The 25576-nt window shown below is 39.2% G+C and overlaps 2 protein-coding genes across 2 annotated transcripts in view; one reads left to right on the top strand and one right to left on the bottom strand.

Moving 5' to 3' along the window:
• The window catches only part of LOC129860172 (zinc finger protein 883-like), a 483924-nt gene that overhangs the window by 143566 nt on the left and 314782 nt on the right, over positions 1-25576 (bottom strand). The gene's annotated exons all lie outside the window — the stretch shown is intronic.
• Positions 11983-18203, top strand: LOC129860199 (gastrula zinc finger protein XlCGF17.1-like). The gene is made up of 3 exons (XM_055930586.1): positions 11983-12131; positions 15702-15950; positions 16464-18203. The coding sequence occupies exons 2-3, from the start codon at positions 15848-15850 to the stop codon at positions 17477-17479; spliced, it is 1119 nt and encodes a 372-aa protein (XP_055786561.1). The 5' UTR covers positions 11983-12131; positions 15702-15847; the 3' UTR covers positions 17480-18203.

Below are 25576 nucleotides of genomic sequence, written 5' to 3'. Positions count from 1 at the left end.
ATAAGGGCTGTGTTTCATGTAGGCTTACCCTGGTTGACGTTTTGATAAGCGTGTAAATCTCTCTAGGACAGGATGACTTTTATCAATATATTCACCTGTACTTACCAACCACAAAAATGAAATTTTAATTAGCTGCTAATGTGGCTATCATAAGGACCTACAAACGCCATGATGATCTGGACAAGAGTGCCGAATCGAGGCAAAGGTAAGGATCTCTGGGTTAATTATGTAAGCTAAATTTAGTCGTTTATAAATAAGCTACATTTATTTAAATAGACAATTATGTGAACTGTCTTGTGCAATTTTTTTATTGACATAATACCTGTTAGCAAAGGTGTCAGCTAGAGATGACGTGCAAGAGCTTGCAGTGATAAGTTTTGCATGATGTCAACTTTGATGCTAATTAGCATTATATAATCTGAGAAGAAATAGAGCCAAATATTGATAAAAGTCGCCTTGTCCGAGAGGGATTTACAGTTGAAGTCGGAAGTTTACATACACTTAGGTTGGAGTCATTGAAACTCGTTTTTCAACCACTCCACAAATTTCTTGTTAACAAACGATCGTTTTGGCAAGTCGGTTAGGACATCTACTTTGTGCATGACACAAGCCATTTTCCAACAATTGTTTACAGACAGATTATTTCAATTATAATTCATTATATCACAATTCCAGAGGGTCAGAAGTTCACACACACTAAGTTGACTGTGCCTTTAAACAGCTTGGAAAATTCCCAAAAATTATGTCATGGCTTTAGAAGCTTCTGATGGGCTAATTGACATCATTTGAGTCAATTGGAGGTGTACCTGTGGAGGTATTTCAAGTCATACCTTCAAACTCAGTGCCTCTGTTTGACATCATGGGAAAAATCAAAAGAAATCAGCCAAGACCTCAGGAAAAGAATTGTAGACCTCCACAAGTCTGATTCATCCTTGGGAGCAATTTCCAAATGCCTGAAAGTACCACGTTCATCTGTACAAACAATAGTATGCAAGTATAAACACCATGGGACCACGCAGCCGTCATACCGCTCAGGAAGGAGACGCGTACTGTCTCCTAGAGATGAACGTACTTTGCAAATCAATCCCAGAACAACAGAAAAGGACCATGTGAAGATGCTGGAGGAAACGGGTACAAAAGTATCTATTTCCACAGTAAAACGAGTCCTACATTGACATAACCTGAAAGGCCGCTCAGCAAGGAAGAAGCCACTGCTCCAAAACCACAATAAAAAAAGTCAGACTACGTTTTGCAACTGCACATGGAGACAAAGATCGTACTTTTTGGAGAAATGTCCTCTGGTCTGATGAAACAAAAATAACTGTTTGGCCATAATGACCATTGTTATGTTTGGAGGAAAAAGGGGGAGGCTTGCAAGTCGAAGAACAACATCCCCACCGTGAAGCACGGGGGTGGCAGCATCATATTGTGCGGGTGCTTTGCTGCAGGAGGGACTGGTGCACTTCACAAAATAGATGGCATCATGAGGCCAATGACCCCAAGCATACTTACAAAGTTGTGGCAAAATGGCTTAAGGACAACAAAGTCAAGGTATTGGAGTGGCCATCACAAAGCCCTAACCTCAATCCTATAGAACATTTGTGGGAAGAACTGAAAAAGCGTGTGTGAGCAAGGAGGCCTACAAACCTGACTCAGTTACACTAGCTCTGTCAGGAGGAATGGGCCAAATTTCACCCAACTTATTGTGGGAAGCATGTGGAAGGCTACCTGAAACGTTTGACCCAAGTTAAACAATTTAAAGGCAATGCTACCAAATACGAATTGAATGTATGTAAACTTCTGACCCAGAAATAAAAGCTGAAATAAATCACTCTACTATTATTCTGACACTTTACATTCTTAAAATAAAGTGGTGATTCTAACTGACCTAAGACAGGGAATTTTTACTAGGATTAAATGTCAGGAATTGTGAAAAACTGAGTTTAAATGTATTTGGCTAAGGTGTATGTAAACTTCCGACTTCAACTGTATACAAAAACTGGTGTCAAACCATGCAAGTCTCAGTAGCATGAAATAACATCTACCTTCTCATTGAAACAGTTCATCATGAAACAGTTCTACTGCAACTTTTCATACACAGTGGGAAGTTGGAACAAACAACAAACTTAGTTAGATAGAACCTGCTCTTACCAGAAGAAACAGATTTCCCAATCTTCTCCTCCTCTTCTTCATCTTTAATGTTGACATTCAGCTCCAGTGTTTGACTGCAGTCTTCCAGCTTCACTGATGCCGTCTCTGGATCCTGCGGTGCAAACTGGGCTCCACTGTCACAATCAGAACCCAGTGACTGTAGGATTGGACTCCGTGTGGAAGGAGAGGGGCAGGCGGGTTTGTCCTCCTCACTGTTGATGTTACCGGCCTCCGACTTAATCTGAGTCGGCCTGTAGTAATAAAGAGAAACGGACACAAAAGTTAGTCTTGACATTTCTGCCACTTTATTTTCTAAAAATATTGTTTATATTTATGTGCAGAAGCTCCACAATACTTTTGAGCTGATATTCTATAAGAGGAACATGAGCTCAAACAGTAGAAATGTGAGGTGACGGTACTCTGCTCCGGTGAGCTGCTGTCCAAGTCAAGCACTGATCTCACTTCAATAGATCTGGTAGCTAAACATTGACAACCATACATGAATTAATTCATATTAGACAAAGTATTCACTTTAAAATCAGGCTACACAACTTAAGTGCACTTAAACTATAGTAGATTTCCTGAATTCCCAAATGCATAAATGACAAAAACCATTTAGTACAAGGTTACCGTTTGTTTTAGGCAACACTATGAACTATCGTGCTGAATAACATTGTCTTCACTGTATTATTTCTATCAAAACCGATAGTATTTCTGTTCACACCCTAGTAACATATATAGATAAAGATAGAAACAACGTAACGTTAATGCATCTGAAATTTAGTACACATGTAGAAAAATTGATAATCATTACATTCAGCTTCAAAACAGTAGTGCAACCCTCTCTCTGCTGCACCCTCACTGGCTGCACTTTAAATTTGTTCCATTGTATTCACAGGAATGTCCCTGTATTGACTTGAATATTGTTATTATTGGTGCCGCCATTTTACCAGCTCGTGAATTTTACACTAAACCAATAACTTGCAAAACGAATTCAGACATCTCAAGTAAATAGATTCTTTATGAAATTACCTTGAGAAAATGATGTACATCAACTCAGACAAACCCCAACGGCTCTAACTATGTAACGTTAACGCTAACTTGTAAAATAGTTATCGCGTTCTTCACTCGGCTTGACACAAAAACACATCAAACCTCTATCAAACGTGATAATAGCTTAACGGATGTATTACTTAAAATGGTATGACATTCTTTTGATATTAGAAAGTTTAAACGTGCTATTAGATACTTTTAGTAATACATAGAAACGGACACTTAGCTAATCTTCTTGACTGCACCGTTCTGGCGCTTTCTTTACACTGGAGAATGGTGCACGCCTGCCCGGAACTTCCTGTTCCCCCACTAACACGGTCCGTGCATTCTGGGATCCTTGGGAAGGCCCTACCCCATTACATGAGAAGGGGTCGTAGCCTCCTGCAGGACACTTCTCCTTTGCATAGAGTTTATCAAGATGTTGATTGTGTAATGCTATTTCTAGAATATTTGCTGGTCTGTGGTGTGTAATGAGGAGCAACCAGACGCTGCACTTGACACATTTATGAAATTGATTATTCCAGTTACTAATAAGCAAGCGCCCATTAAGAAAATGACTGTAAAACGGTTAAATCTCCTTGGATTGATGAGGAATTGAAAAATTGTATGGTTGATACAATGTGCTTCTACACCTGCATTGCTTGCTGTTTGGGGTTTTAGGCTGGGTTTCTGTACAGCACTTTGAGATATCAGCTGATGTAAGAAGGGCTATATAAATGCATTTGATTTGATTTGATAGTGTTGTGGAATATTGACTCAGAAATATTAGACCTTTACTGGAACCTGTGAATTCAAATTAGACTTTATTACAAAGTAGCAAAGCCGTGCACTTCCATGGAAGAACCACATTCTCTTTCCACAGACCTCAGACTTTATAGGTTTCCACTTTCAGATAACACACATGGTCACTCCCCTCTATGTAGATGATTAACACCCCTTGGCCTCTTGCCACCATTATCTTTCTGTCTCAATTCTTGACACAAATGCATGCGTCTGTCCCATGATACTCATGTGACTACACACTGGCTCTCCCCAAGCCTATAATGGCACAGACATACACATACAATACAATCACATGCCTTAATGCTCGTCACAAGACTAAGCAATGACTTCCTTCAGGCCTACAACAGCACAAGCACACATACATAATGCAATTCCATGTCTCAACGCAAGTCATAGGACCTATGTAATTACTTCCTCATGCCTATAACAACAGCACGGCATACATTTTCCGCTTATGTTCTTGTTTTTGCATGTCTAGTGTTTAACTCCATGCTGACCCAGTCTGTACATTCTCCTGAGCTCAGCCTTTATTCTGCTTACACATGTCTATTAATTAACCCTATGTTTTCTGTCTCAATACTGCTGGGAGAACAGTCTAGATATTGGAAAATCAAGGGAAGGACACTCAACAAGCACAGCACTTACACAAATGACTGATGATTGGCTGAGAGAAATTTATGATAACATGATTGTGGGGGCTGTCTTGTTAGACTTCAGTGCAGCTTTTGACATTATCGATCATAGTCTGCTGCTGGAAAAACTTGTGTGTTATGGCTTTACACCCCATGCTATAATGTGGATAAAGAGTTACTTGTCTAACACAGAGGGTGTTCTTTAATGGAAGCCTCTCAAATATAATCCAGTTAGAATCAGGAAATCCCCAGGGTAGCTGTTTAGGTCCCTTGCTTTTTTTTTTTTTTTACTAACAACATACCACTGACTTTGAGTAAAGCCAGAGTGTCTATGTATGCGGATGACTCAACACTATACACGTCAGTTACTACAGCGACTGAAATGACTGCAACACTCAGCAAAGAGCCACAGTTAGTTTCAGAGTGAGTGGCAAGGAATAAGTTAGCCCTAAATATTTCTAAAACTAAAAGCATTGTATTTGGAACAAAACACTCACTAAACCTCAACTAAATCTTGTAATAAATAATGTGGAAATTGAGCAAGTTGACATGACTAAACTGCTTGGAGTAACCCTAGATTGTAAACTGTCATGGTCAAAACTTATTGATGCAGTAGTAGCTAAGATGGGGAGAAGTCTGTCTATAATAAAGCGATGCTCTGCCTTCTTAACAAAACTATCAACAATGCAGGTCCTACAAGCCCTAGTTTTGTCACACCTTGACTACTGTTCAGTCGTGTGGTCAGGTGCCACAAAAAAGGACTTAGGAAAATTGCAATTGGCTCAGAACAGGGCAGCACGGCTGGCCCTTGGACATACACAGAGAGCTAACATTAATAATATGCATGTCAATCTCTCCTGGCTGAAAGTGGAGGAGAGATTGACTTCATCGATACTTTTATTTATGAGAGGTATTGAAATGGTGAATGCACCGAGCTGTCCGTCTAAACTATTGGCACACAGCTCGGATAGCCCTGCATACCCCACAAGACATGCCACAAGAGGTCTCTTCACAGTCCCCAAGTCCAGATCAGACTATGGGAGGCACACAGTACTATATTGAGCAATGACACCATGGAACTCTATTCCACATCAAGTAACTAATGCAAGGGGCCTCCCGGGTGGCGCAGTGGTCTAGGGCACTGCATCGCAGTGCTAACTGCGCCACCAGAGTCTCTGGGTTCGCGCCCAGGCTCTGTCGCAGCCGGCCGCGACCGGGAGGTCCGTGGGGCGACGCACAATTGGGCTAGCGTCGTCCGGGTTAGGGAGGGTTTGGCCGGTAGGGATATCGTTGTCTCATCGCGCTCCAGCGACTCCTGTGGCGGGCCGGGCGCAGTGCGCGCTAACCAAGGGGGCCAGGTGCACGGTGTTTCCTCCGACACATTGGTGCGGCTGGCTTCCGGGTTGGATGCGCGCTGTGTTAAAGAAGCAGTGCGGCTTGGTTGGGTTGTGCTTCGGAGGACGCATGGCTTTCGACCTTCGTCTCTCCCGAGCCCGTACGGGAGTTGTAGCGATGAGACAAGATAGTAATTACTAGCGATTGGATACCACGAAAATTGGGGAGAAAAGGGGATAAAATTTATTTAAAAAAATAAAAAATAAAAAATAATAAAAAAGTAACTAATGCAAGCAGAAAATTAGATTAAAAAAAAAACACCTTTTGGAACAGCGGGGACTGTGAAGCAACACAAACATTGGCACAGACACACGCATACACACGATAACATACGCACTATACATACACATGGATTTAGTACTGTAGATATGTGGTAGTGGTGGAGTAGGGGCCTGAGGGCACAGAGTGTGTTGTGAAATCTGTGAATGTATTGTAATGTTTTTAAAATTGTATAAACTGCCTTAATTTTGCTGTACCTCAGGAAGCTTTAGCAGCAGCTAATGGGGATCAATAATAAATACAAATCAAAACCCCTCCTGGTCACTCTGACTGACTATCTTTCATAATGCTTCCTTTACCCTCTGTAACCCCAACAGTTCAATTAAATTAACTGATTAATTTATTTATTTGATTGAAGGCAACACTGTATTGGTGAAATAGTTGTGCTAAATTGACACTTAATTTTTGAGTGCACAGAATTTTCCCTTTGTTATAATGACATGAACAGCATAACATGTTTTAGGATATTTTGTTTTGGCAAGAAGCAAACCCAATGAGTTTGCAGCCGTTTGGAGATAAATGTAACAGACTTCATCAACGTAGGTAATGTGCTGTACGTTCATTCAACATGGTGGTCTTCAGTTGTCAAAGTTCATAGCTAGCTAACTTTGATCATTTTTACAAACAGTTGTCTGATGTGTTGGAGAATCTTAAAACATAGAAAGAGGACACAACATGGAATGTATCTATTGTTAAGTTTAATCTTAGATTTACCATCCACTAGCTCTTCACTTTCCTCATTCATTTTTGGGCACAAATCCACAGCACTTTATGGTATCACGTTTTTTCTGGTAAGGAAACTCTTTTTTGGGGGGGATGCACTCTTTTTATTATTATTATTATTATTAACAACAAATCAATACCAAAAGTACTTGGGGGGAACACAAGTATATATAAATAATATACAAAGGACAATTGGGCTAGGGGGGCTAGGGGGCGGGGCTGGGGGCGGGGCTAGGGTGTACAATATCACATTACACAAGGATCTTAAGGGACATACAGATACTTATTATTCTAACAGCTTTTTTGTTGATAGAGTATTTAATTGTCTTAAAATATAGTTCAATTTCTTTTTCTAAGGTAAGAAAATGTGGTGTTTGGTTTGTACATTTACATTTGTGAATATGAAATGTGGCAAAAATAATAATGAAGTTAATTACATAAAATTGTTGCAGATTATTTCTATTGCAGGGGAAAAAAATCTAAGCAGTACATCTCTCCATAATAGTGTAAAATCTTCATAAATGTGTTCAATTATAAATCTACTGATGTCTTGCCAGTCGGATGCACTCTCCTGCATAGATAGAGATGATAGCTACATGATGAATTCTCTGTTGCCTCCGGGTCGAAGATAAATAAGAATAAAACAGAAATAAAATATAGTGGAAATGGAGAACTGATCGGTTATGTGGTTTGACTGTGTGCACCAGACCAATGGTAGTGCTTGGGATATCTTTCGGAAATTAAATTAAAGATGGCATGTTTAATTGGAAAGAAAAAATATTTTCGCTTAATAAAAGATTGGGACTGTGGAAAGTGAGGCGACTATCTTTTAGCTGAAAAGGTGTTAGTGCTGAAAGCGAACATTCTGCCTTCATTACTTCACCTTGCCTATGTGTTTCCCATGCCGGTGTCTCTAAGAAAAACGTTCATATGGGTACTGTTTAAATTATTTTGGGGAGGATATGAGTACATCCGTAGAGATCGGATGTACCAGACTATAGAGGCTGGTGGAAGGGATTTCCCTCATCTTCCTCTCAAACGTTTGTTGTATTTTGTCATCTTCTCTAAACAAATGTCACATTTTAATAAAATTCTGGCTGTCTGTACCATTAAGGTTCATGGTGGAGTGGGAGAATAGTAAGCCAAAAGCTGAAATTATCCCATTACATTTTAAGAAAATAGTTGAATGGGCAAGGGAAACACAGAATGCTATATGCGAAATTGATAGAAAATTATCGTACTAGAGACTGCCTCACATACCGGTAACGTTATCTGATGTATTTGTCTGAAGTCATTATTTGACAGGCCTGCTATTTTCACAAGACTCAAATATATGACTCATCTGCCTGTATTAAAGTAACTATGTCTATTTATCCCATTGATTCTATTTCAATGATTTCACACTGCACTTTTTCAAGTGACATAAACTTGATATAGTGTAGTAAGAGTTATTCCTTCACTTACGGCATTATTACATATCATATATACACAATACAGTCACTGGCTTACGGCCATACCAGTCTCAATACGCCTGTTATTTGTTGTTTTATTAGGATCCCCATTAGCTGTTGCAAAAGCAGCAGATACTCTTCCTGGGGTCCACACAAAACATGAAACATAATACAGAATGACATAATACAGAACATCATTAGACAAGAACAGCTCAAGGACAGAACTACATGCATTTTTAAAAAGGCACACGTAGCCCACATATCAATGTATACACACAAACTATCTAGGTCAAATAAGGGAGAGGTGTTGTTGCGCAAGGTGTTGCTTTATCTGTTTTTTTTAAACCAGGTTTGCTGTTTATTTGAGCAATATGAGATGGAAGGAAGTTCCATGCAATAAGGGCTTTATGTAATTCTGTACATTTTCTTGAATTTGTTTTGGATTTGGGGACTATGAAAAGACCACTTGTGGCATGTCTGGTGGGATAATTGTGTGTGTGTGTGTCAGAGCTGTGAGTAAGTTGACTATGCAAACAATTTTGGAAACATGAATGTTTCTTATAAAAAGAAGAAGTGATGCTGTCAGTCTCTCCTCAACTCTTAGCCAAGAGAGACTGGCATGCATAGTATTAATATTAGCCCTCTGATTACAATTAAGAACAAAACGTGCCACTCTGTTCTGGGCCAGCTGCAGCTTAACTAGGTCTTTCCTTGCAGCACTGGCCCACACAACTGGACAATAATCAACATTAGACAAAACTAGAGTCTGCAGAACTTGCTTTTTGGAGTGTGGTGTCAAAAAAGCAGATCATCGCTTAATTACTGCTAGACCTCTCCCCATCTTTTCAACCATTGAATCTATGTTTTGACCATGACAGTTTACAATATAAGGTAACACCAAGTCATTTAGTTTCCTCAACTTGTTCAACAGCCACACCATTCATTACCAGATTCAGCTGAGGTCTAGCACTTAAGGAATGATTTGTACCAAATACAATGCTCTTAGTTTTAGAGATGTTCAGGACCAGTTATTACCGGCCACCCATTCCAAAACAGACTGCAACCCTTTGTTAAGGGTTTCAGTGACTTCATTAGCTGTGGCTTCTGATGCGTATATGGTTGGATCATCAGCATACATGGACAAACATGCTTTGTTAAATGCCCGTGGCAGGTCAATGGTAAAAATAGAAAAGAGTAGAGGGCCTAGAGAGCTGCCCTGGAATACACCACATACAGGTTGGACATTCGAGACGCTTCCATTAAATAAAACCCTTTGAGTTATTTTCGATAGATAGCTCTGAATCCCCGATACGGCAGAGGTTGAAAAGCCATAGCACTAAAGTTTTTTCAACAACAGGTTATGGTCAATAATATCCAAGGCTGCACTGAAATCTAACAGTACAGCTCCCACAATCTTCTTATTATCAATTTCTTTCAACCAATCATCAGTCATTTATGTCAGTGTTGAGTGCCCTTCTATATAAGCATGCTGAAAGTCTGTTAAAACTTCTTATGGCTGGGGGCAGTATTGAGTAGCTTGGATGAATAAGGTGCCCAGAGTAAACTGCCTGCTACTCAGTCCCAGTTGCTAAATCTGCATATTATTAGTAGAGTTGGATAGAAAACACTCTGAAGTTTCTAAAACTGTTTGAATGATGTCTGTGAGTATAACAGAACTCATATGGCAGGCAAAAACCTGAGAAAAAAATCCTACCAGGAATTGGGAAATCTGAGTTTGTAGGTTTGCCTATCCAATATACAGTGTCTATGGGGTCATATTGCACTTCTTACACCTTCCACTAGATGTCAACAGTCTTTATAACCGTGTTTGAGGCTTCTACTGTGAAGGAGGGGGGAATGGGAGCTGTTTGAGTCAGGGCTCTGGCAGAGTGCCACGAGCTCACTCAGGCTGCGTTAGCTGCAAATGCGTTCCATCGCATTTCTACAGACAAAGGAATTCTCCGGATGAAAAATTATTGAAGATTTATGTTAAAAACATCCAAAAGATTGATTCTATACATCATTTGACATGTTTCTACGAACTGTAATGGATTTTTTAAAACTTTTCGTCTAGCCTGCGCGTCATCAATTTGGATTTTGGAACTAAACGCGCAAACAAAAAGGAGGTATTTGGACATAAATTATGGACGTTATCGAACAAAACAAACATGTATTGTGGAACTGGGATTCCTGGGAGTACATTCTGATGAAGATCATCAAAGGTAAGGGAATATTTATAATACTATTTCTGACTTCTCTTGACCCCACAACATAGCGGGTATCTGTATGGCTTGTTTTGGTCTCTGAGCGCTGTACTCAGATTATTGCATGGTGTGCTTTTTCCGTAAAGTTTTTTTGAAATCTGACACAGCGGTTGCATTAAGGAGAAGTTTATCTAAAGTTCCATGTAGAATATCTGTATCTTTTATCAATGTTTATTATGAGTATTTCTGTAAATTAATGTGGCTCTCTGCAAAATCACCGGATGTTTTGGAGGCAAAACATTACTGAACATAAACTAAGATTTTTGGATATAAATATGAACTTTATCGAACAAAACATGCATGCATTGTGTAACATGAAGTCCTATGAGTGCCATCTGATGAAGATCATCAAAGGTTAGTGATTAATTATGTCTCTATTTCTGCTTTTTGCGACTCCTCTCTTTGGCTGGAAAAATGGCTGTGTTTTTCTGTGACTAGGTACTGACCTAACACAATCAGATGGTGTGCTTTCGTCGTAAAGCCTTTTGAAATCGGACACTGTGGTGGGATTAACAACAAGTTTATCTTTAAAATGGTGTAAAATACTTGTATGTTTGAGGAATGCTGCTTCAGTGTCTCTAGATATTTTGTCAGATGTTAGTATGGAATACTGAAGTATAATAATATAATAATAATTACAAGCATTTCATAAGTCTCAAAGGCTTTTATTGACAATTACATGAAGTTGATGCAAAGAGTCAATATTTGGTTGACCCTTCTTTTTCAAGACCTCTGCAATCCGCCCTGGCATGCTGTCAATTAACTTCTGGGCCACATCCTGACTGATGGCAGGATGTCCATTAGGCCAGTAATGCCAACATACTGTAGACATATGGCTAAACTAGAGACAAATCCCCTTCACACCTTTTTATTGTAGAATTGTGATCTGTAATTAATGAACATTGATACTAGTTCATTGTGAATGTTTTTATATTAACAATTAAAACAAGTTTAAACAATTAATAAAAATGGAATGAATCAACAGATATTTTCAATGTACAAATAAGCTAACTTGTAAGCTAAACAAGCTAAGCTAACAAATAAGCTAAAACACAGAATCCTACTCATTGCGCCAAGTGCTTAATTACATCACTTTGTTTTGAGGAGACTTCCCTGTGGGCTTTGAATGTGGCCCATGTCTCCCGCCTGGAAGACAGCCCAGTTCCAAAACGAATGCTAACAATTTTCATCCTTGCAAAAACACGCCTATCCGGGCACCCAGGCCAGATTAATTGAATCCACTCAATGCCGCTGCATATTCTGTCACAGACGCTATAATGACACAGATACAAAGATGAGTCCTCTATCTATCTCTATGGATGCGCACCATTGTTCAGAATAAAGAATGCAGCAGATGTGAAGACGATCATTTTTGTCTCCGTTTCTATCTATTACTACAGGTTGGTAATAGCACGTTTACACTACCTAATGTCGACAGAACATGTCATAACATGATAGGTAACAAATCCGTCAAGGGATTACCAGATTGTATGTGTTATTTTTGTGTCGTGATGAAAACGAAGTCATATAGCTTGAGATTTGGGGTTTGTCTGAGTTAATGTACACTATTTCGTCAAGGTAATTTAAAAATAATCAATTTATTTGAGATTTCTGAGTTCGTTTTATATGGTTATTGGTTGTGTAAAAAAATACATCTCACGAGCTGGGAAAATGGCGGCGCCCGCTGTCTGCGTTTTAAAGTCCAGATAGAAGACAATGGACCCGATCATATATTTATGTAGTTGGTGCAGAATATTAACTAATATACATGGGTTCTAACTTATAACATCATTTTTTCGTTTACAATTGTACAATTTATGCTCCCCGCCTATATAAACCACGTACACAAGATCGTAATTTTGATGACACATGGGAAGCTTACTGCCTACTGTACATGGTAAAATGGTGCGCACCAAATTGTAGTTCACATGTTGGTATGGCAAACGGCTGTGATGATTTTTCTTCAATATTCATCAGATATGAACACAATTACAATCTTTAGAGAATACAAATCTCATTTAATGTATGAAAAACGTATTTGAGTGAATATTATCAAGCCAGCCGCAGGTGAAACAGAACCTGAATTATCTCGCCCTTCTCCCTGGTTTTAGCTTGCTGCTATCACTGTCTAGGTTAAGGATGGGTGTAATGAAACAGCAGGGAGCAGGTCTCGAACCCTCGACCTCCTAGCCCGAGGTCCGGCGCGCTATCGACTGTGCCGCAAAAGCATGCTCAAGCGGCAGAGTCGATTTCCGCGCTTATAAACACAGGGTCGTTACAATATTTAGCCCATACCAGTGACAAACGTGGCTATGTTATCGACACATGGCAGGACCAAACAAAGTCTAGCTCACTTATTTTGCGAGCTAGAAAGAAACGGACACAAATTTATTCAGAATCGGAGCAAGCTAAGGTTAGCTGATGCCTCTTCAACAAGAAGCAACTGTGACAGCATTGGTCCTTAACTTCTCCTGGACTATGCACATTTGTGGCCTGCTGGAGGTCATTTTGCAGGGCTCTGGCAGTGCACCTCCTTGCACAAAGGCGGAGGTAGCGGTCCTGCTGCTGGGTTGTTGCCCTCCTACGGCCTCCTCCACGTCTCCTGGTAGCGCCTGCATGCTCTGGACACTACGCTGACAGACACAGCAAACCTTTTTGCCACAGTTCGCATTGATGTGCCATCCTGGATGAACTGCACTACCTGAGCCACTTGTGTGGGTTGTAGACTCCGTCTCATGCTACCACTAGAGTGAGAGCACCGCCAGCATTCAAAAGTGACCAAAACATCAGCCAGGAAGCATAGGAACTGAGAAGTGGTCTGTGGTCACCACCTGCAGAATCATTCCTGTTTTGGGGGGTGTCTTGCAAATTGCCTATAATTTCCACCTTTTGTCTATTCCATTTGCACAACAGCATGTGAAATTTATTGTCAATCAGTGTTGCTTCCAAAGTGGACAGTTTGATTTCACAGAAGTGTGATTGACTTGGAGTTACATTGTGTTGTTTAAGTGTTCCCTTTATTTTTTTGAGCAGTGTATATAACACACCACCGCCGAAAATGGCATTTTGGAGGTTGGAAGGGCAAATGGGAATGTGCTCTGCAGAGGGAGAGCCCTTTCTGTGCACGTACCTGGCTCTATACGTAAACATTAACCTCCATCGTGACCAAAACTACTATTTTTTCCCGTATGTTTGCAGGATTTATAGTGTGACACCAACAGCAGTTAGCTACCAACATCTAGTAGACATGTTACTTTAGCGTTAATCAGTGTGGTTAGGTGTTAGGTGTAAAATCACATGAAGACGAGATGGCCAAGTTGATTTAGATGGAAGACGTGATCTGAATGCGGTAGCTCTGTAGTTAGCTAGCATAGTAAGCTAGCTCTTCCACTTAAGTTACCTGGTGAAGCTATAATGCTCGGTCTTTGCTGCTGCTGGCTGTTAGTGATACTTTCTAACCACGTTGTTGGAATGGACAGCATCCAATTTGAAAAGTAACGTTTTGCTGAAGCCGTCCTTCCATTGTTGATAGCCATGAAAGTTAAATGTCCCCCGCAGATTGACGAGATGTCACATTCGCCCGCATTGTGGCTACAAATGTATCCCACTTTTTAAAGCGTTTCATTTGCGTGGCCATAGAGTCACATTTGCACAGCAAGTGTTGCTACAACCTGCTAAGACACAAAGCTTGGCCATCTTGATGAATAAAAATGCAATTGCTAGCGAGCTCTATCCATAATACTAACCCACAAGGTTGTTTTGTTTACCCACGAGTACAGTGCATTCGTTTGTTACGTTACAGCCTTAATCTAAAATGGATTTAATTATGTTTTCCTCATCAATCTACACACAATACCCCATAATGACACAGCGAAAACAGGTTAAGGAATTGCAAATGTAAAATCAATAAATAACAGAAATACCTTATTTACATACCCTTTGCCATGAGACTCGAAATTGAGCTCAGGTGCATCCTGTTTCCATTGATCATCCTTGAGATGTTTCTACAACTTGATTGGAGTCCACCTGGGGTAAATTCAATGCATTGGACATGATTTGGAAAGGCACACACCTGTCTATATAAGGTCCCACAGTTGACAGTGCATGTCAGAGCAAAAGCCAAGCCATTTGGTCGAAGGAATTGTTCGTAGAGCGCTGAGACAGTAGACTGTATAGTCATAATTTAGCATAATAATATAACTCAATCGCTGTTTGCAAAGAATACTGTTCAATGCATGGCTGAGCACGTAGTTGCGTAGAATAGGCGAGCTATATCAGATACGTTTCTTGGCCTTTTAGAAACACATTTAATGCTATTCTACTACACTCTATATGACTGGAGACATTAGCAGAATATTTGTTACATCGAAAAGAAATCCAGGGTTGCTCTGCTAACAATGACAAACATATCAATAAACCTGTCTCCATAAAATGGGCCTAGGAGAAGGGGAGACACACAACGTTGTCAATGATGTCTGAGTGTTGGAGTGTGCCCCTTCCGTCTATAAATAAATACATTAAAAACTAGAAAAATCATCTGGTTTGCTTAATATTAGGAATTTGATGTATGACATTTACTTTCACTTTTTACTTTCACTCCAGTATGAATATTTAGTACTTTTTCCACCACTGACCAATGGTTTTTGAGTGAAACAATACAGTGTAGACAAGGTTATTCAGTATAATAGTACATAGTGCTGCCTACAACATACTGTAACCTTGTACTAGATGGTTTGTGATTAATTTATGCATTATTTTAATGTAGGAAATCTACTATAGGTTAAGTGCACTAATGTTATGTAATTGAAAGTGTGCACTTGTCTAATGTGAATGAATGTTGTCAATGCTTAGCTACTTGAGCTGTTGAAATTAGATAGTTGAACAATAAAAAAATAAAAATAAATGTATAAAGAAAGTGCAAGAACTGTCAAGAAAATAACTTTTGTTTCCGTCTCGCTTTAATACTACAGGCCAACTCAGATTAAGTCTGAGGCTGATAACATCAACAGTGAGGACAAACCCAGCCTGTCTCTCTCCTTCCACACTGAGTCCAAATCTACAGTCACTGGGTCCTGATTGTGACAGTGGAGGCCAGTTTGCACTGCAGGATCCAGAGATGGCATCAGTGAAGCTGGAAGACTGCAGTCAATCACTGGAGCTGAATGTCAACATTAAAGATGAAGAAGAGGAGGAGAAGATTGGTACATCTGTTAGTCATGGTAAGAGCAGGTTCTATCTATCTATAAGTTATCTTCATAAGCTAGACCTCCATAAGTTATCGCCCAGTCTATTGCTAGGTAGAATTCTGTAACTCTGACTCACACATGACCCCTGACATTCTATTGCTTGTGTTGTTCGTTCCAACTCCCCACGGTGCATGAAATGTTACAGTAGAACTGTTTCATGATGAACTGTTTCAGTGAGAAGGTAGATGTTACTTCATTCTACTGAGACTTCCATAGTTTGACACTAGTATTTTCAGAATTTGTTTTATTAAATTCCAGTTATTTCAGGAAGATAACTTTAATTACAATTTTCTTCAGTGCTTTTCAAAGAGGAACATTTAAAATAGAAATTTGGTTTATTTGAATTGACTGTATTTAAAAATTGAATTGACCCCAACCCTTTTAGTTACTAACCCTTGTGATAATGAGTGGAGGATGATATGGTATGTATACATTTGACATGTATATCACACCAACTGACTGGTTCTTCTGATGTTGTTCACACAGGAGACCATGTTGATACATTATCTACATCCAGAGAGCAACAGCAGGAAGATCATAGAGCTAAGAGGTCTCACCACTGCCGACATTGTGAGGAGATTTTCCCATTTCTATCAACGCTAAAAATACACCTACAAATACACACAGGAGAGAAGCCTTATTCCTGCACTGACTGTGGGACACGCTTCACAACATCAAGGGCTCTGACAGTTCATCAGAGAGTGCACACTGGAGAGAAGCCTTACTCCTGTTTTGACTGTGGGAAGAGTTTCTCAGGATTGGGTCACTTAAAAAGACACCAACGTATACACACAGGAGAGAAGCCTTACTCCTGCTCTGACTGTGGGAAGAGTTTCTCTCAACAGAGCAGCTTAAACTCGCACAAACATATACACACAGGACAGAAGCCTTACAACTGCTCTGACTGTGGAAAATGCTTCACAGCATCATTTGAGTTAAAAGTTCATCAGAGAACACACACAGGAGAGAAGCCTTACTACTGCTCTGACTGTGGGATGAGTTTCTCTCAACAGAGCAGCTTAAAGTCACACCAACGTATACACACAGGAGAGAAGCCTTACTCCTGCTCTGACTGTGGGAAGAGTTTCTCTCATCAAAGCAGCTTAAAATCACACCAACATATACATAAAGCAGAGAAGCCTTACTCCTGCTCTGACTGTGGGAAGTACTTCACAACATCAGCTGAGCTAAAAGTTCACAAGAGAACACACACAGGAGAGAAGCCTTACTCCTGCTCTGACTGTGGGAAGAGTTTCTCTCAACAGAGCAACTTAAAAACACACCAACTTATACATACAGGAGAGAAGGCTTTCTCATGCTCTGACTGTGTGAAGTGCTTCACAACATCATCTGAGCTAAAAGTTCATCAGAGAACACACACAGGAGAGAAGCCTTACTCCTGCTCTGACTGTGGGAAGAGTTTCTCTCAACAGAGCAACTTAATAACACACCAACGTATACATAAAGGAAAGAAGCCTCATCAGTTCTCTCAGGCCAGTTAAGATTAAAGTCACTCCATCACTTCATTCTCATCTCATAAAGGAAGTGGTAACAGTGAATTTGATAACATTAAGAGAGAGTAACACACTATTGTAATCCTATAGTTTCTCACTGTGAGAGAACTGTGTAGAGAAAAGGGAGCATTATAGAACATTAGCCTATCTTTACTTTACTGATCAGTCTGCACCTTGTCAGTTCTGGTGTGTTTTTTTAGCTTCTACTGTAAAGATATTGAGATTACCTTGGATTTGCCCTTAGCGTTGATATCCCTCTCTGGGATCTCTTGTTAAAACAATGGAGTGTGATGGTTGGCTTGGTGGTACTGCTACTCTCTGCAGTTTTCTGTGGGAATGAGCTAGTAGACACATGTGTCAGATAGAGATGGTGTGATGATCAGTGTTCTGTGGGAATGAGCTGGTAGACACAACATGTGTCAGATAGAGATGGTATGATGATCAGTGTTCTGTGGGAATGAGCTGGTAGACACAACATGTATCAGATAGAGATGGTGTGATGATCAGTTTTCAACATTAGTTTGGGTGGATACTTTTATTCCTACTAAATGGTTTTTGTTTAATGATACACAGGTTATAAAACAAATACATGTGTTTATTAAATTGTCTTTTAAAACTAGATTCACTATTTTAGTCATTGATGATTAATGTATTTGGATAACTGCAATGAATGTAATTGAATTACTAATGAAAAATAAATATTCTACATACATTTTTGCTGGTCAACCTCTGGGTTATCTTTACAGAAAATACAATGTTTTTGTTTAAATCATGGCATTCAAAATATATTTACATTTATCTACTCAAAAATATGTCACTACACCTTTACACATCACCACAGGGCAAGCCATTTTGCTAGCCACCTGTATTTTTCAACAATGCATACAAATATATGTTAATCAATATAAAGGACTTACATATGTTTACTTATGTAAAACCAGCTAAATAAAATGAAAAATGTATTTGTCTATTTCCATTTTGAATAGTTGTGTAAGGTGCCACAGTCCAGGGACAGCATTACCACAACAATTCAAGAATGGCCCACTTACTATTTGGGAATTAGAATTCAAGAATGGCCCACTTACTATTGGGGAATTAGATTTCAAGAATGGCCCACTTACTATTGGGGAATTAGATTTCAAGAATGGCCCACTTACTATTTGGGAATTAGAATTCAAGAATGGCCCACTTACTATTGGGGAATTTTAGCATTTTGGGACAAAGTAGCTCCCGTGTTTACACATGCCAACACATATGTCACTTAATTGAGTGCTTCCTAGTTCCATGTATCAAACAGTTATTTCAGTTATATTAAAATCAGTCAAATCTGTAGGGTCCCCTGCTGTTTACAAGGTGCACCTGTGTAATGATCATGCTGTTTAATCAGCTTGTTGATATGCCATACCTGTCAGGTGGATGGATTATCTTGGCAAAGGAGAAATGCTCACTAACAGGGATGTAACCAAATTTGTGCACAAAATTTAAGAGAAATAAGCTTTTTGTGCATGTGGAACATTTCTTTACATCTTTACATGTTGCGTTTATATTTTTGTTCAGTATAGTTTGAACATGTAAAGTTTTGTTCTGGAAAAGAAATGCATGTTTCTGGTCGATGCACCTAGCTGCCTTGTTGACAACATGACAGAGAGGCAAAGATTACTGTTTGGAGGGCTCCTCCCTCCCTGCTTCTTGCACTCAGTGAGAGCACCCAATTAAAAATGTTTTAAGTACTTTTAATTTAACAAAATTACGAATACACTTGGTTTGATTGCACAATGTTATTTCAATATGGTTCAATAAGGATAGAGGATAGATTAGTGAAACAGGGAGCAACCAAAATGGAGGTCTGGTGAGGTGACCAAATAATAGTGACACTACATGGGTCATTCATTCTTGAATTGAGGTGGCCTTCCAACTTGCAAACCCTTTCAACACCCCATTGTTAGAGCTTACTATACTGTATCCCTGGAACCATAATGAGGATCAGGCTGTTGAAATGCAGTTGATTATGTAAATAGTCTTGTAGAACTCTGGTATTGATGGTCCATTTCAGGGTGAGTCATTGATATGAATGTTCAGAGTGAAAGAGCTGTGAACTTAACTTTGATGGCCCATGTCTACCACAACCTTTCCTATTGTGTTAGTCAGCACCACAGCATTTTAGGAAGCCATTGTTCAAAATGTTTTCATACACACAGTAACAATGGGAGGGGATGTAGCATGCACAGGAGCATAAATAAATACTGAGTTGATCTCAGACTTCTATTTAGAACTGGGATCCTATCCAGAGTTGACAGATTGACAGTAAGGACAAACCCAGCCTGCCTCTCCTTCCACACTCCAAACCTACAGTCACTGGGTCTCGATTGTGACAGTGGAGTCTAGTTTGCACTGCAGGATCCAGAGATGGCATCAGTAGACAGGTTTCCATTAACCAGGTTAATTAAACAAAAAATCAACAACCCCCCAAAAAATCAGGAAAACATTGAAGAACCACAGCCCAATGACGTGAAGGTGGAAGAATGACGCTGCTAAGATCAAACATTAATCTCCTGAGTACACACCATCGAATCTTGAGTACATACCTAGTCCCCTGAATACAAACCTAGTAATCTTACATACAGGCCTTCAAATAGTGAACTACTCTTTTAATGGAGCAGTAGGTGCTATGAAAGGGATGTTTACATTTTAAAAAACTTTCTTGTTGTATTTTGTTCATTAGTCCACTGTTAATACAATGGCAAAAATGTTGCACGTTTCCTGTTAGCAATCAAGTTTTCAAGATAGAGCACTTTCAGAACTGAGGAAAAAGTGTGATGATGCAAATTATATGCAAATGAGCAAAATGACATCACACCTTTTTGCTGTGTACTGCAGTGATTCCTAATCCTGGTCCTGGGGACCAAAGAGGTGCGTCTTTTTGTTTTTGCCCTAACAATCACACACTGGATTTAACTCAGCAACTCAAGCCTTTGAATTGAATAAGGTATGTGAGTGCTAGGGCAAAAACATACATGTACACCCCTTTGGGACCAGGGCTGGGGAACACTGCTGTACTGAAAGTCCTCCATCTTCAGAACTTCACTGCTGACGTGCACATTATTGGGATTGTATACAGGGTGATGAAAACAATCTGTACATTTGTAATTTGATTGAACTATCCCTTTAATTGGAGTTCCATTTAGTTAGAGATGCATTTGCTCTAAACATGTGCTATAAATATTCATTTATTTAATAAAGAAAACGGCTTTTGTCATCTCTTAAGGAGGATAGGCGAACCTAACGAGTGTGCTCTCATACTCCCTTAAAGACCTTTGCTTAAAAAAAGAGAAGAAAGCGGCAGCTATATGTCCACTTTGAGACGCCATAGACCCCTTTCTGTGTTTACAAACATAGGTCACAAAATGTCATCATAATATATGCACATAATTCTTCCAATTTCTTTCGGATGGGAAGCATGCTTGCACCTTAGACTAACAAAAATGACGTGTTACAAATGATTTCAGTAGTCCTATATTGTCACAAGGACTGTTACAGTCTAGTTAAGCTGTTTTCAGCCTTTGAGGTGGAAGGTTCTTCATACTGAGCTTTAAGAGTGAATAATTCCTTGTTAACTTCTACTGAGTTCTCAAAAAGTTTCCCTCTCCAATTCTCTGATTTTGCTGTCCAGCTCTCTCATTTTCAGATCGAATTGATTTAAAACTGGTAAAACGACTGCTCTATCAAATCCTAGACTTAATTACAACATAATAACACACAGAAATACGAGCATTAGGTCATTAATATGGTTGAATCCGGAAACTATCATTTTGAAAACAAAAATTTATTCTTTCAGTGAAATATGGAACCGTTCCGTATTTTATCGAACGGGTGGCAACCCTAAGTCTAAATATTGCTGTTACATTGTACAACCTTCAATGTTATGTCGTAATTAAGTAAAATTCTGGAAAATTAGTTCGCAATGAGCCAGGCGGCCCAAACTGTTGCATATACCCTGACTCTGCGTGTAATGAACGCAAGAGAAGTGACACAATTTCACCTGGTTATAATTGCCTGCTAACCTGGATTTCTTTTAGCTAAATATGCAGGTTTAAAAATATATACTTCTGTGTATTGATTTTAAGAAAGGCATTGATGTTTATGGTTAGGTACACGTTGGAGCAACGACAGTCCTTTTTCGCGAATGCGCACTGCATCGATTATATGCAACAAAGGACACTCTAGATAAACTAGTAATATCATCAACCATGTGTAGTTATAACTAGTAATTATGATTGATTGATTGTTTTTATAAGATAAGTTTAATGCTAGCTAGCAACTTACCTTGGCTTCTTACTGCATTCGCGTAACAGGCAGGCTCCTAGTGGAGTGCAATGTAAGGCAGGTGGTTAGAGCATTGGACTAGTTAACCGTAAGGTTGCAAGATTGAATCCCTGAGCTGACAAGGTAAAAATCTGTCGTTCTGCCCCTGAACAAGGCAGTTAACCCACTGTTCCTAGGCCGTCATTGAAAATAAGAATGTGTTCTTTACCATATATTTATATGTACATATTCTTACTCCATCCCTTTAGATTTGTCTGTATTAGGTAGATGTTGTGGAATTGTTAGATTACTTGTTAGATATTACTGCTCTGTCTGAACTAGAAGCACAAGCATGTCGCTACACTCGCATTAACATCTGCTAACCATGTGTATGTGACCCAATAAAATTTGATTTGAGCATATGGTTGCTGTCACACGAAATTATTTAAAAAAATAAAAAAATGTAATTACTTGCGATTCATCACCACCACTTATCCCTGAAAGCTGAAATCCCACTGGATTCCAGCAAAAGGCGTGACTTCCAACAATACCAGATCAGTAATATGGGAGTTGGCTCTAATGAGCGCACAAATGTAATTGTTCAATTTAAATAATGTTATTGATGAAGCATACCTGTCTAGGCTATTTGAAAATGTAACTTGAAATTAATTAGTGCTAGGGTTTTTTTATTTTCTTAAAATAACGTTCCCAAGGTAAACGGACATTTTCTCTGGCCCAGATCGTAGAATATGCATAAAATTTACAGATTAGGATAGAAAACACTCCAAAGTTTCCAAAAGTGTCAAAATATTGTCTTTGAGTATAACAATACTTAATCTGCAGGCGAAAACCTGAGAAAATCTAACCCGGAAGTGATATTTAAAAAAAGAAATCTGTGTTTCCTGGCCCGTCTGTCCTCCATTTAAAGGGGTATCAACCAGATTCCTTTTCCAATGGCTTCCTCAGGCTGTGACCCGGCTTTAGACATAGTTTCAGGCTTTTATTTTGAAAAATGAGCGAGATGTTTCAAAAGTAGTCAGGTGTCCTCTGAATAGTTCCTGCGCGCGAGAGAGGGGCTCCCCATTTTCCTTTTCTCTCTTAAAGAATAGGTTATGGTCCAGTTGAAATATTATCGATAATGTTTGTTAAAAACAACCTGAGGATTGATTATAAAAAACATTTTACATGTTTCTACGACCATTACGGATACTTTTTGGAATTTGTCGAACGGAACAAGGCTTTGGTTTTCTGAACATAATGCGCAACCCAAATGGCGTTTCTTTGTGATTTATTATTTATCGAACAAATATTTATCGAACAAAAAGAACATTTGTTGTGTAACTGGGAGTCCCGTGAGTGCAAACATCCGAAGATTATTAAAGGTACGCGATTCATTTTATTGCTTTTCTGACTTTCGTGACCAAGCTAACCAAGCTAATATAAGCTAACTGTTCTAGCATTGATTGCTACACTCACAAAAGCTTGGATTTCTGTCGCTGTAAAGTATATTTTCAAAATCTGACACGATAGGTAAATTAACAACAAGCTAAACTGTGTTTTGGTATATTTCACTTGTGATTGCATGATTATAAATATTTTTTGTAATATTTTTTATTCTGATACGTTTGGGAATTTTCATCTTCCTTTCAGGACTGGAACGAGGCTGTAGTTCTCAACATAACGCGCAACCCAAATGGTGTTTTTTTGTTATAAAAGTAATATTTATCGAACAAAAATAACATTTATTGTGTAACTGGGAGTCTCGTGAGTGCAAACATCCGAAGATTATCAAAGGTAAGCGATTAATTTGATTGCTTTTCTGACTTTTGTGACCATGCTAATTTGGGGCTAGCTGTTGTAGCATTGATTGATACACTCACAAAAGCTTAAATTTCTTTCGCTGTAAAGCATATTTTCAAAATCTGACACGATAGGTGGATTAATAGCAAACTAAGCTGTGTTTTGGGATATTTCACTTGTGATTGCATGATTATAAATATTTTTAGTAATATTTATGCATTTGGCGCCCTGCAATTCTAGCGGTTGTTTAGGAAAGTGATCCCGTAAAAGGGATCCGTAGCGCAGAGAAGTTAACCTAAAAACGCTGCTTAATCTAAGTTAATGTAGAAAGTTGAAAATCATATCATATAGTGTAACCTGAATTATTTAAAAACAATTACTGGCGATTCTTCACCACCAGAGGTCACTGATAGCACAAGTTGAAATCACATGGGATTCCCACACGGGGCAGGATTTCACTTTGAACAAAGCGGAAAACAAAAATGTCTGCTCCCCCTTGTTAGCTTAGCATTTGGTGCAATGCTTAGCTTCACTTGTGCTGGAAAGTAAGACTCCGCACAACAAAAGTCCCCTCCAACAAGAGAACGGGTTTACTCAGTGACTGACGTCTCACGTTCAACCTTTCAGAAATATTTTTTGCGATTAACCGGAACGCGCAGAAAACACAAATACACCGTTGGTCTACTCGCACCAATGAAAACGTGAGACAGAGATAATTAATAGCTTGGTCAAGCCAATATCTACTCACATTTTCATCAGCTGGCCCTATGTCCACACTCAAGAAATTAATTATGACCAAGTCCACTCGCTCCTGAACGTGGTAGACAGAAATAACACTACATTGGGCCCAACTAGTATTTTTCTCAGAATGTCTGCATCGGCTGGTACATATGCCCTAGCTCGTAGCATTCAGTAAATCCCCTACACACTGATTTGTGTCAGATATACAACACGAGTCAATCTCGCTCCACTAGTATCTGGGTGAAAAAGAAAAAGCACATACACACACCACTCTCAACAATAATCCTGATTGGTGTATGAGTAACCTGCTACACAATTCCTATGGACTGAATTCAACCGCGAGGCCTAGTTTTATCTTAGATTTCTCGCACGGGGGCATCAATATGTCGTGACGTTATCGTTAATGTGATGACATGTTATTTATCGTATAATTAACTGTTTATTATTACGTGATTAAATTAATCCTGTAACAATTAACTCCGTAACCTGGAGCACCACGGGAAGTTTGTTTAATGAGTTACTGTTTAATGAGTTACCATTTCCCGAAATAACTCAAAGAATATATAGATTTCATAGCAGTCACCAATTAATTCATTTTCTCAGTCTCATTCTGAATGTCGCATAATTAGTAAATCTGCACAAACCCGGGTCTCACTAATTATTCCGTACCACACAAATTGAGTTGATTATTTATTTACTAACAAGCTAAATGATAACATAAGACACATATACACAAACAGTCTAGATTATTGGTTAGAACTTACATACAATGGCAACAGGTCCCTAGTGGACCAACACAAGATGGAGATTTAAACACACACACACACACACACACAGAGACAGAGACAAATTCAACACTTGGATACATTTGTAAACTATGCTTAGTTTCAGCACTAACACCTTGCCCTGAACTGCCCCTGTTATGGGTAAAAAGTGTAATGCATGTATTTACGTGTTGAAGGTCTCCGTTGGGTATCTCTTTGTGGGTCGAGTTCCGCTTAGTGGGAAAGGTTTGGCCAACGCCTTGTTCATTCGTCTTCAGGTATAAATCTCTGATTTTCCAAACGATGTCACAATGTCCTTTCTCTTAGTTGTCAGTTTCCTTGCACTCGTTCTGTGAGAGTGGGCTTCTGAGGAGGCTAATCAGCCGTGTCGATGCTCCCGGCGTGGGTAAGAGGGCCGTGTAGACAACTGGTGACTTGAAAAGAATAGCCGGATGGTCCTGCTTAAATTCAACTTCCT

The sequence above is a fragment of the Salvelinus fontinalis genome, chromosome 7 (assembly GCF_029448725.1).
Source record: "Salvelinus fontinalis isolate EN_2023a chromosome 7, ASM2944872v1, whole genome shotgun sequence".
Classification (NCBI taxonomy): domain Eukaryota; kingdom Metazoa; phylum Chordata; class Actinopteri; order Salmoniformes; family Salmonidae; genus Salvelinus; species Salvelinus fontinalis.
This window is presented reverse-complemented; position numbering and strand designations above follow the sequence as displayed.

Bases quoted from the DNA above. Each gene is read 5' to 3' on its own strand.
- LOC129860199 (XM_055930586.1), top strand. From the start codon at position 15,848: ATGGCATCAGTGAAGCTGGAAGACTGCAGTCAATCACTGGAGCTGAAT. The intron at 15,951-16,463 runs GTAAGAGCAGGT...TTGTTCACACAG, and splicing joins TGGTACATCTGTTAGTCATG to GAGACCATGTTGATACATTA.